Source organism: Grus americana, chromosome 3 (genome assembly GCF_028858705.1).
Source record: "Grus americana isolate bGruAme1 chromosome 3, bGruAme1.mat, whole genome shotgun sequence".
In the NCBI taxonomy this organism is placed as follows: domain Eukaryota; kingdom Metazoa; phylum Chordata; class Aves; order Gruiformes; family Gruidae; genus Grus; species Grus americana.
In genome coordinates, this window is record NC_072854.1 from 82094418 (window position 1) to 82107723 (window position 13306).

Here is a 13306-nt window from a genome sequence, read left to right on the forward strand (position 1 = left end):
TTTCAGCTTGTCAGCATGGGTCCCATTAATAACCAGCACATCAGGGTCTGGAAAGCTCAAGCAAACTCCTGACTGTGAAGGAGCTGTTCTGCCTCCTCAAGAAGCAAACTGCTTTAGTCCTTTAAATCACAAAGCAATATGAAGCTTCTTTAAAAATAAAAAACCAAAAAGTTACATTCAAATTGAGAAAAAATCCAAAAATCAAATCATGCAAAACATATCACCTCAGATACAGAGTGCCACCTTCCCTTCTCTGAGGTATGATGTGGTCTGATCCTTGTGTGGTAAGTAACTAAGGAATGTTCCAACAACAGAAAAGGGGTATTTATGTATTAAATCAGAGAAAGCACAACCCTCAGTAACAGTGTATATGGAGGGAGCAAGGAGAATCCAGGATCCCTCACAGGCTTACAGAGTTGAGGAGAACGAGGTAGGATCTGTGGACGAATGTTGTGCACGTGGCATTTACACAGTAGCTGTAGGGGAAGTGCATTAAAGAGGAGTGCCAGAGAAGAAGGGGTACTGGGAGTGTTGTGGGTAGAACTCAGTTAAAAGAAAAAGGAGAAAACACAGACTTTAAATCCAAGGTGATCATGCAGACACAGGAGGATGGGCAAGGAAAGGATTGTCATGGCATTCCCTTACAGGCCAAAAAAATCAGAGGCAGACAAATGTAATTACCTTCTTTAATTGCAAGATTTCTGAGGGACTGACTCACTACTGCTGAACACTTAAGGGAGGTGGTACTTTAAAGTGCAATCTAACCTGGAGGAATGAGTACGTAAAAATAGCACCTTCCTAACCCTACGTATATGCTCCGTGCATGTATTCAGTCACATGTGCTAACTAGTGACAAATGACATTTTGATTACTTTTTAGTTCTCCCAAGCTCACAGAACCAAATAGAGGGATGAGTGTGAACTCAGTCTCACCCTGGACAACACACCTGAACTCCTGAAGCACCTTGGCCTTAGCTTCTCCCGAGTGCTTGAGGGAAAAGGGTCAATGGGGAACTACACAGGCTATCTCTGAGCGACTGGTGAGAGTCTCTCTGGAAAAGTACTTGTCTGGGAGGAATATGCAGAAAATTTGACTAATGCTCTAGTTTCAGCTCCTAAAAGCAGGGACCACCTTTTCCTTATAGTTGTGCAGTCCCTGAAGCTGTGTTGCTCTTCAAGAGAGAAGAATAATTAAAACAACGTGCAATTTTTACATCAAAAATAAAAGTTAAGAATCTAGATTATTGTTAACACTGAGGAACTCCCCCCCCATCCAGCAGTTTTTCCTGCTACTGGAACCTTCCTTCCTGAACACAGGCTGTTTCCTTGTTTTTATCATCTGCGTCCCTGTCATTCTGATAAAAAGACTGCAGAAACTCTGCTCACTGAGGATACTGCAGTCACTAAGCCTGCTGAATAGCTGCAGTAGGCAAGTCACTGACCAAAATATTTACCATAAAAGGCTGTCTGCAAGGATCATACTGTGAGACCATGGATCAGCATCACCAGTTCTGCTTCATATCAGAGACATGAGACTTTGGAAAAACTTGTATCCCTGCCTTTCTCAAACCACTCTTAATGCAGGACTACCCACCATTCTACACTGTTGAATATTTTATTCAGTCTTGCCTTAAAAGACTTGTGTGGTGAAGCTTCTGATAAATCCTTTGGGAGACTACGCTGTAGTCTTAAAAATCCTCAGTTAGGAAATGTTTCCTGATATCCAGCCTAGATTTCTCATTTTCATCTGATTAATTCTAGTTACCCCACTGTGTTTATGCCCATCAAACACCTGCAGCCTGGTATAGTGTGTCTTGCTTTTAATTGACATTTAGACATTCCATATATATCTATATATAGCTCTTTAACCTTTTAATTTCTCTATCACTGGAGTCATGTCTGAGAATGTGCTAAGGTAGTTTTGCTTTTTGTTTCAGCAAAGCCAATGATTATCGTATACTGAACTAATAACGCACAAAACCAAACTCTGACAAGCACACAGACATTTAAGAAACAAATTTCATTTCTCAATCTTCAGTCTAAAACCAAAAATTCCATTAATCGCATGCTCTGAGTTATAATCTACTTACTGTGTACCAAGCTTCTTGTATTTACTAATTGAGAAAGCATCAATGGTGAGGGCATTCAGTATTATAGCTGGATACAAAATATATTTCTCAAAACATTGAAGCCACACGTACAGCCTTTCAAACCACATCAAATGAGCAGCATCTGAAAGAAAAATTCAGATAACAGATAATTTCATCAAAATATCAGCATTTTTTGCACCGCAATACCACAGAAGAAATGAGTTAGCTCACATTAATAAATATAATCAACCAATTTATGAAACAATAGAATTCATAATTCTTTTGCAACAGAGGAATCATTTTGTTCTCTGAAGTTTAGACACTATCTGTTTTGCTGCTTATAACCACACTCGTGAGAAACGTTCAGAAGTGATAAGAGCTGGAACATTCTAGATGGTAGTTTCTACATAATCCAATCACTAGTGACTATATTAAATAGCACTTTTAGTGATGTAATGACTCTGGAGAGGCCCTCTCCAGCTCTGGCACTGACCTGGTGGATGACCTAGGGAACCTGTGTGCCTCTCCTTCCCCATCTTATAGGGGCGAAACACCGTTCATTAGACTGCAAAGTATCATTGACCTCACTGATAAATGAAATATCCCTTGAGATATCCTTTGAGATAAAGGCTGAAGAATTAACAAGAAATAGGAACTGTCATAGATGTTTCTCAAAACACTTACACAGCCATTGTAAAAAGTATCTGTGAGGATCACATCATTCACCAGTGAAGAATATCTTTTCTTTGTAGTAAACTTTTCTAACAACATCACAGTGCTTAATATGAGTATTAAACAAGAAGTAAGTGCTCTGTGCAATTCAACTGCTATGAGAACTTAGGTGAACTGAGTGCAGAAACACTTGTGTATGGACAAAAATAATGTCTTTATTCTCAACTGAGCTCAGCTAGACAAGGTAATTGGAAAAACAGTGAATGTAAAAAGGCAGAACTTGGTATTGACTCAGAAATAACAATGCCAGCTACTGAATCTCCAATACTATTCCCCGCAGAAATGAAAATAATTATGTATACACATCCCACCCTCCCCCTCACACCTTTTCAATGACAGGCAAAAAAGACATGCTGAATCAACAGGTTTTTATGTTCTACAGACACAGCTGTATATTGTATAGGCTCAAAGAGAAAAATATAAAAGCAATCATTCCAGGTTTGCTTTAAGTCATGCTTTGCCAATATCTTAAGCTAAGGCAATTCTCTAGCAAAAATCTGCCTTCAGAAAATATGATCAACTTCTGTTTCTTGTTATAATGTAAAAATATTTTGCCCTCTTATTACCTAAAGGCCACGTCCTAAAAGTTCATGCACACAGCGAAATGTCCATTTTGGAAACTAGCTGTTATTCTCCGTTCCTCTCTCCTCCTCCTGAACTACAAATTGCTCTCAGAACTCCACTCTAGAACTTCATCCGGCTGCCCAAAGCTTAGCTCTGGGTAAGAACTCAAGCTTGAATGAAGAGATGTGCATATGAAGTAGACCAAAAAGAAGGTCGCTGCAGGAGAAGAGATATGTGTGCAGACAATGCAGACAGAAAAAAAGAGCTCACATTCAGAGGGGGCCCAGGGAAAGATGTGGATGACTTGAAAATGGCTTACATGAATCTGAGGGGTATAAAAGGAGTGGTGGGGAAGAAGAAGAAAAAATAGTCTCTAGTGTTTCAGGGTTTCTTTCTCACTCAGTCCCACACTACTTTTTACACATCTGTTATACCATAAGCTCATACATCTTGACCTCAGCCTTTCTTCCTGTAGTCCGGTAAAACAATGACAAGTAATAAATGAGCTATCTCATACAGGCATCATGAGAACTGGTGATAATTGCTATTCTGTGGAAGACCTGAAAGTTTGAACAGCTCATCCAGAGTCTATGAAACAAAGCCAGGAATAAACTTGTGGAATTGTCATTACCAGCTGCTCATCTAATTGCAAGCAATCATTTGTCTCCCCGTAGCACTAGTCAAAAATTAGGAAGCTGAAAATGAAATTCTATGCTGTAAAAGCTCCTCTCAGACATCTTGTTTTGTGTGCTTGTCCTTTCATTGTCCATGCCTGACAACTACAGAATACTGTCCTTTTCCAGGATTCTCTTTCTATACAAACAGGGAACCTTTAAGTTTGGCTCCTACATTTTTCTTACAGGGTAAAAGAAAGAAGACAGCCTGTCAGACATATCTATCAAAGGGATTACACAACCTTTTCCTCAGCCTGTTTCATCTCAGAACGTGATAAAAAGCCTCTGCAGCAGCCTAAAGGACTGAAATACATTTTTTTTTAAACTCTTGTTTTCTAACACACAACATCAGATACATTGCAATAATACTTAAGCCCCAAAGTGTGGAAATGGACCGTATATAAAATGAGGACTGCAAAAGAAGGAAAAAAGCCTGTTGCCCACAGCAGGTAGCATGGGAAATGCAGCTGATCTCAAAGCAGAAGGAAACCCATCTGTGGGGATCAGTCCGGCAGATCTCTACCCTCAACCTTTTCAAAAGCTGAGTCATTACAGTTAGGAAAACAATGTTTTCTGACAAATGAAGAATTAATCAGGACAAGGGAAAGAACTCCTACAATAGTCTTTTATGATTAAGTGATGTAACAAACAAGAAAACTTGGGTATTCATCAGAATTACTCATTGTCAGGAAGAGGAAGCCCTGAACAATGTTTTCAGTTGGGCATAATCCTTAACAAGGTTTATACTTCTACTACACTTTCCTTGGTGTATTGCAGTAAAAGTTAAAAGGCAACCTTCAATCAAGTCTCTTGAGTATTTTTCATACCCAAGTAATCGTTTTGAAAAACATGATTTTTTAAAAAAAAAAAAGATTTAAATCCTTAATGCATGGGTTTGCAGAGAATGATCTGAACTCTTTTGTTGTCTTGTTGAAGAACAGACTACAGTCCCTCAGCAGACTGTGTTCTGACAACGCTGTCTTCAAACACCTCAGGAACATATATTGAGAATGATTAAGGCAACAGGATCCATCAAGAAATGACAAGCAAGCTTTTGGCTGGTAGCAAAGGCAAGATGAGAGCTGGTGGGAAAAAAAAAAAAGAAAAAGCTGTGCTTCCAAAGTACACTGTCTGCTTGCAGAAATTACTGTATCAGAAGAGGAAATCAGACCGACATACTAAAATATTTACTGATACTCATATGTATCAGGGCACTACCCGCTAAAGCAAGTGGACATTAGCAAGAACAAGTCTTCAAGAAAACATCACACTTCCCTTCAATTTTAATGTTTCTCTAAAAGTGTTACAATGGAAATTAGAACTCTAAGTTGCACTACCCATGCTGTTCAAATTATCTATATTTATGTGTCAGAAGCAGAAAAAAATTCTGCCTCGATTTCATCAATCATTTAAGTTTTTAAATTATATAAAATGCCAATATATTAAGCATGAGCTATAACATCAAGCAACAGAGCAAGTAACAGTAACGTAACGTAACAGCAAAAGGCAGATCAGACAATGACTCGTGAAAGGCCACTTATGGCCAGTAAGATGATTAAGGGCCAGGAGCATTTGATACAGGAGAGGCTGCAAGAGCTGGAATTGCTTAGCTTGAGAAGAACAGGTTCAGAGGGCATCGTATTAATGCCTGATTGGGGGCATTTTGGGGTTATAAATACCTGATGGGGAGGGTAAAGTTGATGGAGCCAGTACCCAGTGACAGGACATAAGAAAATGGCACAAACTGAAATTCCATTTCAACATTAAAAAAAATTCCCAACCTTTCTTACTGTAAGGATGATCGAATGGTAGAACAGGTTGTTCAGAAAGGTTGGAGAGTCACCAGGTTAGAAGGTATTTAAAAAACTGGACATAGCTCTGAGCAACCTGCTCTAGCTGACCCCAGGGGCCCCCAACATGAGAAAGACACAGAGCTGTTGGAGTGAGCCCAGAGGAGGCCACGAAGATGATCTGAGGGCTGGAGCACCTCTCCTGTGAGGACAGGCTGAGAGAGTTGGGGAGACCTTATAGCAGCCTTCCAGTACTTAAAGGAGGCCTGCAAGAAAGCTGGAGAGGGACTGTTTACAAGGGCATGGAGTGACAGGACACAAGGGGTAATGGCTTTAAGCTGAAGGAGGGTAGATTTAGATTAGATGTTAGGAAGAAATTCTTCCCTGTGAGGGTGGTGAGGTACTGGCACAGGTTGCCCAGAGAGGTTGTGGAGGCCCCATCCCTGGAAGTGTTCAAGGCCAGGTTGGATGGGGCTTTGGGCAACCTGGTCTAGTGGAGAGTGTCCCTGCCCATGGCAGGGGGGTTGGAACTAGATGGTCTTTGAGGTCCCTTCTAACCCAAACCATTCCATGATTCTACAGCCCTGCTCTGAGCAGGAGCTTTGGACTACACAATCTCCAGAGGTGCCTGCCCAGTCTCAGTCCTTCGTGCAGGGGTCTCAGGAGACAACTTCTACAGGTTCACAGATTTGCTGGTGATTGGGGGAATGGAAATGATAGACTATGCATGCTATTCAACAGAGGGAAATGTAAAGCATAATCTATTCTCCCTGCTTTGTTCTTTCTGGATTTTTTTTTTTTTTTAAATGAAGACAAGCTGCAAGTCATTGCATTCATTGTTTGGAAAAGATTTTATTACAAACCTTTCACTTCCCGTTGCTGGTGCTCTTTGCTTTTAAGTATGGGGTGGGAGATCCACAGCCAGGGGTGATGCTTGCGAAGCTGAGGAAGTACATAATGTGTTACAAATCCCACAGTCCATGCTAAAGCAAACAGGACGATGCTGAGAAATGGCTGGGCCACAAGAGAAAAAACGAAACATGGTTATAATTTGCAAACAATGTTTTTATAGAAAACTTTTTTTAACAGTACCCATAATTGTATTTTTGTGCAATTAATTTTTATTCCTATGTTCAAACTCTGATTCCACAGGTGGATATAGATTTTGAAATATGTATTTTGCACACATAATTAACCAATCTTTTTCTCCTTGATTGGGGGGAAAAAAGGCAAGCAATCATTCTGTTCCCCAGGTTCCACATCATAAAAGAGCTGTGGATATGCAGAGGTTTAAGGAAAGAGATATCAAATAAGTAACACTAATATTAATACAAGTATCCATAAACTAACTTCCTTGCACATAAAATGCTATCATGACCAGTAAATAATTTTCACTCAGTTCTCTTCCCACAATCACTATTCTTTCCACTTAAAGCACCCTGTGGTTTTACATGAAAGAGATAATACCTTAGAGAGGAAAAAAAAAAGAAAAAGAAAAAAAAAGGACAGATACACACCCTTAATGATAGAAACACAGTACTGGCACTGACAGCAAATGACAGAACGGCAGCTGCTGTGCAGACAATGAGATCCGATTTCAAGATTTCTTTCTGTGAAAATAATTATTTTATATAAAATTAGCAAGCCAATACTATTTTAACCAAAAGTAAATGACTGTTCTCAATTACTTGCAGTCTGCATTGTGATAAGGCTAATCAGCACTCCCTGATACAAAAGTATTTTCTCCACTCTGCTTTGGGAAATTATTTCTTCACACACTAGGTTTGCCAAAATAATCACATTTGAATTCATCATGCCTAATTTTAAATTACATTTTTAAATAAAGCAGTTTTAAGATTGGAAGAATGAAAGCAATACATTTTCATACGAGTCTGATTCTGTTTAAGGAATATAGCTCTCTCATATTATGACTTTTATTTTTGGGAATCAAAATTCTGGTTTTATTTCCTATTTGCAAGCATTAAGATTTCTTCAGATTATCTTTCTCCTGCATTACTGAAATGACTCATGCTTTTCTGTAATGTCTTCAGAGACACGCAGTTAATACACTTAATATGTTCTAAAGTGACATTTTCCATTCTCTGATTTTCTGTATCAGAAGCCAAACTTTGGCAAGATTTTATGGATTTCAGACAGGGCCTTTTTCTAGTGTCACTGAATGATAATGAAAGGACACGTCTGCCTTTACACAAAGATCTATAACTAGGCTAAGAGTAATTTTGTTTCTAAAGATTGGAAAAATATCACTGTGTTTCCAGCCTTTTTTTCTTGTGATTAAAATGTCATTCTCAGTAAACAAATAAACAAGATAGCTTGCGAGCTGTACATCTTCTGAACTGTACTTCAGAGGTCACCCAAACATCTTTTCAAGTAAATGAAAATCTTGTCTCAGATTTATGAGAGAGGCATTTAAGTTCTGCACTCAATAGTATTGGTAAGTTATCAAATGAGTAACTATTTGTAGCTCTTGGTTTAGACACTTATGCGTCAATTCAAAGACATCAAAAACAACACATGAAATGCAACGCTTTTGTTAGAATTAGAAGCTCATCTGATTTCCTGGTGCTGCAATCTAGGTAGTCTTCATGTATCTCATCAGAGAAAAAGAAAGAAAACTAAAATAATGATGGGATAGCAAACCTATGAATAAGAGAGATAAAAAGAAAGCAAGCAGAACAAGTGAACAGAAGGGTTGCGAATTACAGGGGAAGCTGGTAGCAACCACTATATTTAGGCTGCCTATCACTCCCTGTTAAGAAAGATGCTTCTTAGTAAAAGGTCGCAAGCATCAGCACTTCCACTTACTGCAGCAGGCCTTTGAAATTCAGCAGGACTAAAAAGCCTCCAGGCTCAAGAAGTACTTTTGCTTTGTCCCAGGAAACTCCAACCTGGTTTAGCTGAATTCTCAAGCAATCACTGTCCTTCCCTTTCTCAGGCTGCTCAGGAGCATGTACCTCCAAAAGAACAGCACTCCCTCCACTCCGAGAGCTGTGCCCTCTGCAGACAGCCCTGTACTCCTCAGGGACTATCAGTGGGAGGTCTTCCTAACTCTTCCCAACCATCTTTTTAAAACATAGCACCAGTAGCCTTGCTTCTTGGCCACTGTAGGCAACAGGAGAACCACAACAATAAGGACCTCACAGGAAAGACCTCCTCTTCCCTGAACCAACCTTTGATCCCTGCCTGTCCTCACAGTTCCTCTCCATTCAGTTCAGACCTTCTCTCACTAGCAAGTTGTGTATCGATCTTTAACTCCAGTGGTTTTAGTATGTGGAGCAGTAGTGAAAAATCATGGTCAAAACCCTGATAAAGATGGATAAGGGAATTATTACCAATGCATGCAATGGAAATAATTTTTCCAAACTTCCCGAATTTTTAAAAAAAATGTTGCATACAAAACATAAAGCAGCACTTAGCTGTTAAATTCAGCAACTGAGGAAGTTAAGCAGTGCCAGGTTTATATGGTACTATTTCAGCCCTTTTGTGAATACATATTATGAAGAGTCTTGATCAAGTATCATTTTCTGCACAGCTGAATCCAACTACTCAATAATCTAAAACAAGCTTATAAGAACAACAAACACACTCCAATCATATTTTCAAGCTCTTCTGTACAACCAGAAAGGATTACTGTTAAAATGACTTATTTCTCTCACAATCAGGTGACTGAAGAAGCTACCATTTTAAGAACTACATCAAATATTAAGAATTTAGCTGTAAAATCAGAGGTGATGATAATGGACACTTTGGGGAGAGGGAGCATCCTAACTTTCCATTCTGTGCCAGGTCACCATAAAGAATCTTTTCAAAAGATTACATTCAAAAGAGAATGTTTAAACAGATTATATTGCACAGGACTGGCATTCCCCACCCTTCCCATCTTTGAGTTTGCAAGTGTTCTTTTTAGGGAGCTCTCACTGCTTTTGACACATTAACAATCCTCCGCAGGAAAAGGCCTATGTTTTTAAAGCAATGATTATTATTCAGGTATTTAAACCCAAATCTGACAATTGCATTCCAACTCTGGCAACATCTAAAGTGTTTAATGTGTCATATATGCCCAGGCTTGCCCTTTTGCCCTTGCACAGAACTGCTTCAAAATGTAAGTGTACTGCTCAGCTGCTGACTTGCATAGTGGTCCCCACAGGAGCTCCTTCTTGATGTGGCAGACGCTTTCAAACTTCTCACAAAATTTAGGTTTTTTTCCTTCTAAAACAAAAGCTGAGCAGCAGTTGCTTTTGTTTCATGTCATGGCACAGTGGTCAGGGCCCCCCAGGAAACAGCTGACCCCGGGCAGTTACCTCTCTGGCTGAGTAGGATTCAGAGCTACCTTCCAGGAAAAAACCTTGGGCATCCACCTCCAGGCTGCTGCAGGTGGATCTGCAGCTTCCACCCCTCCTGCTGAAGGCAGCCAGCTCCTGCAGACCACGTGCCTATCTTGGACGCAACTCTGTTGCCCATCCTGTATTTAGACCCAACTGTCTAAAGCAGGATTTTGGATTCCATTCCCACTTCTGAACTGAATGTTCAATAGCCCTACGATGTGATACTCGAGTCCTTCACTGCAATTGGTCCAACGTGGAAGAGTTAAGCTCTGATCACAGTTAAAAATCTCTACAGTGAGAGAGAATCACTGTTAGTAGTTTGGGCTGAAAGCAGGTGTTCTTTTTTCTCCATTTTACACTCAAGGAAAAAGAGAAACCCCAAACCAGGATCGCTACATTTAATGACTGAGAGATTTTACAAGCAGAATATACTATAGTGGCGCTTTTTTTTTTTTAATTATTATTTTCAATTATGCTTTTGGAGCTTTGTACAAATCCTTTTACTAACTATCTAAATGTTTGTACTAAAGGCCAGGAAGGAAGCTGAGTTTGAATGTAACACATTAGCACCCTCAGGCCACTGGTTAATCTAGTAATCAGCCATGCGGATGCCTATAGAAATTAGTTATAATGGTAGGAAGCTCCATTCTCAAAGTTGAATGGTCAATTATCCATCACAGCTGCTTTATAATTCAGGCTTCCAAAGCTGGCAATTCTTACACAGCTATTCAAGCAAAGGAAAATAGTAAAGGTCATGTAATTAAACATTAGAGATGCTGTATTTATTATTCCTAACATCAATGCAAAGCCACTACAGAATACAACACATTAATTTTCAATATTAACCTTGTTTGCTTTCAGCTCCTTGAGGAGTCGATTTGATTCTGTACGCCTCAGGATTTCTGATTAAAACGGGTCTTATTTAAATGGCATGTTACGTAGACCATATGTCTGTATGCAGACCAGAGCAAGGCTGGCTGTTGTGTTGCATCCTGCCGTCTCTCGCCACTGAGAGGGAGTTAGGAATGCTCTCCTCAGAGGAGCACTCCAAGAGGAAAAAACAAACTACCACCACAAAATCTCCTTCAACTACTGATACATTGTTTCACCCAGTTTCTGGATGGTTTGAAGATCCCCTTGCAGAAGTTCTAGAAGCTATTTAAAATTGCCTTTTAAGAGTCAGTTGAGTCCTATGTCCTAAACACAACTGCTGTTGCTGAAGCAAGTCAGCAGAGACTGTGGCTTGATTGTGCTCCTCAAACTTGAGGCACATGCATTTTCTCCTGCCTCAGTTCTTCACTACATGCTCTACTAGCACTGCACTGTGAGATAGCAGTGGGAGTCTCCTGGCAAACTGGTTAGCATTTAATTGAGACAGAGGTACCAGATAACACAAGGGTAAGACAAAGAGCCTGCATTAATCAGAAATTGCCCTCTCTTTTTCTAAGAGATCTCCCAGGGTGGAAGAATTAACACTGCTAATTGACATTGTAAGCAAATGCATTTGCTTACAGTTTTTATACAGATTGAGGGAAGCCCAGACAGAGGCGGGGGGGGGGGAAGACAAAGAACTAAAAAGCTCCAGCAACACTGAAGGAAAGCAGTCTCTGTCTAAAAGCAGCAGCAGCATGGAGTATCAAATGTACAGAGCAGAAAAGTGCCAATCCCCCAAACCAGGTACATCCTAGAAAGGAAAAGGTGCCAGGAATTAATTAAATGCACAAAAAAATCCACTGGCAAAACACAACAGGAATGAGATGCAATGAAGAGAACTGAAGTCCTACGTCTGGCCAGTCCCACCGCAGTCCTCCCTGTGCTTCTCTATCTTCTGCCTCAGTGGCTCAAGGGCCCAAGTGTGGTTGAACCACATGGTAACTGTGTTAGTTAAGACATCAGATCCCTGTTCACATTACTGACACAAAAAATAGGTCGAGAGTCTGCAGCATGACTCTGTTTTGAAAATGCAGCTAGGATTTTAGATACAAATTTGTTCATTCTTTTGGTTTTTATTTTCAGCGTATTGAAGCCTTGCTCAAGGTTTCCCTCTGCACTGTGAAATGAAACCAGTTAAGTGGACAGCAGCAGTAACTGCCTCAGTCCCCCGGCAAGGCTCCCTCTGCAGAACAGATGAGTTCAGTCTCTGTACTGCTCTAAGGGCACCATCAGCAAAAGATACAAATGGGAAATAAATACGGGGAACAAGAAGCTTTCCATTACATCTGCCATACGGTGCCCATGTACAAGAATGGGCTGACAATGAACTGTGGCAATAACCTACGCACCAGAAATACTACAGAATGTAGCAAAACTAACATAAATACTTTGGGGTTTACTCTGTTACCAGCTGGACATTCGTATTGCAGTGTGACCCTGTTGCAAACAGTTTAGCTTGCAAGAAACTGTAGTTCAATACAAGCAACAAGAAATAGACATATCACTTCATCTTATGTGGGCCGTATTAGAGTAAGCAGTTTAAAATAACATTATACATGGTAGAAAATAACAATCTAAGCAGCAGCTTAGCAAAGAAAACATTGGTAGTGTGGGATCAACTCGTGCTGAACGTAGGCTGTGTAACAATTTATGAAACACCCAACAAATATGACAAGATGTATAGGAGAGATGCATCCCTTGGAAGGAACAACTGGAGGCCAGGCCAGCTATTGCACTAGGAACCCGAACCACTAGACACTATGGACTCTCAGGTCAGGTCTAAGGGTCAGAAAAGGCAGTCTATCTTCCAGACAGTCTCTGAATGCTTCTTGCTTCTGCAAGCAGTCAGGAATTTTGGAATAATTGCCTAGGTTGCAAATGCTCAGATGCAGGTGTCAGGGATGTGGTCAGGAGGAAGGGCTGTCTGACAGCCAGGAGGGGAGGCAGGGTAGTTCATGACTCTAAGAAATGTCAAACTCTCCTTAATACTTCTGGAAACTTGATGATCTTCCCAGATGAACTCTTTATAAGATCAACCTCCCCTGGGTAACAGCGAGGCTTTTTTACATAAAAAGATGCAAAAAGGAAGATGGGTCACTTTGGATGTTTAAGCTGAAGTGGGAAATAAGCTGACACAAACTCAGAGCTATGTGCTAGACAGTAGGAAATAAACAGCTC

The 13306-nt window shown here is 40.2% G+C and overlaps 1 protein-coding gene across 9 annotated transcripts in view; it reads right to left on the bottom strand.

Moving 5' to 3' along the window:
- PCNX2 (pecanex 2) overlaps positions 1 to 13306 on the bottom strand; it is a 155243-nt gene that overhangs the window by 71175 nt on the left and 70762 nt on the right. For all 9 annotated transcript variants that reach the window (XR_008576269.1, XM_054819343.1, XM_054819345.1 and 6 more), the window contains 3 exons: positions 7367 to 7459; positions 6713 to 6863; positions 2090 to 2231 (listed from right to left, as the gene is read on the bottom strand). Coding sequence is in view for 8 of the 9 variants with exons in the window: in XM_054819343.1 (XP_054675318.1) it covers positions 2090 to 2231; positions 6713 to 6863; positions 7367 to 7459 (386 nt within the window). In the remaining variant the exon portion in view is untranslated. The remainder of the gene's footprint in view (positions 1 to 2089; positions 2232 to 6712; positions 6864 to 7366; positions 7460 to 13306) is intronic.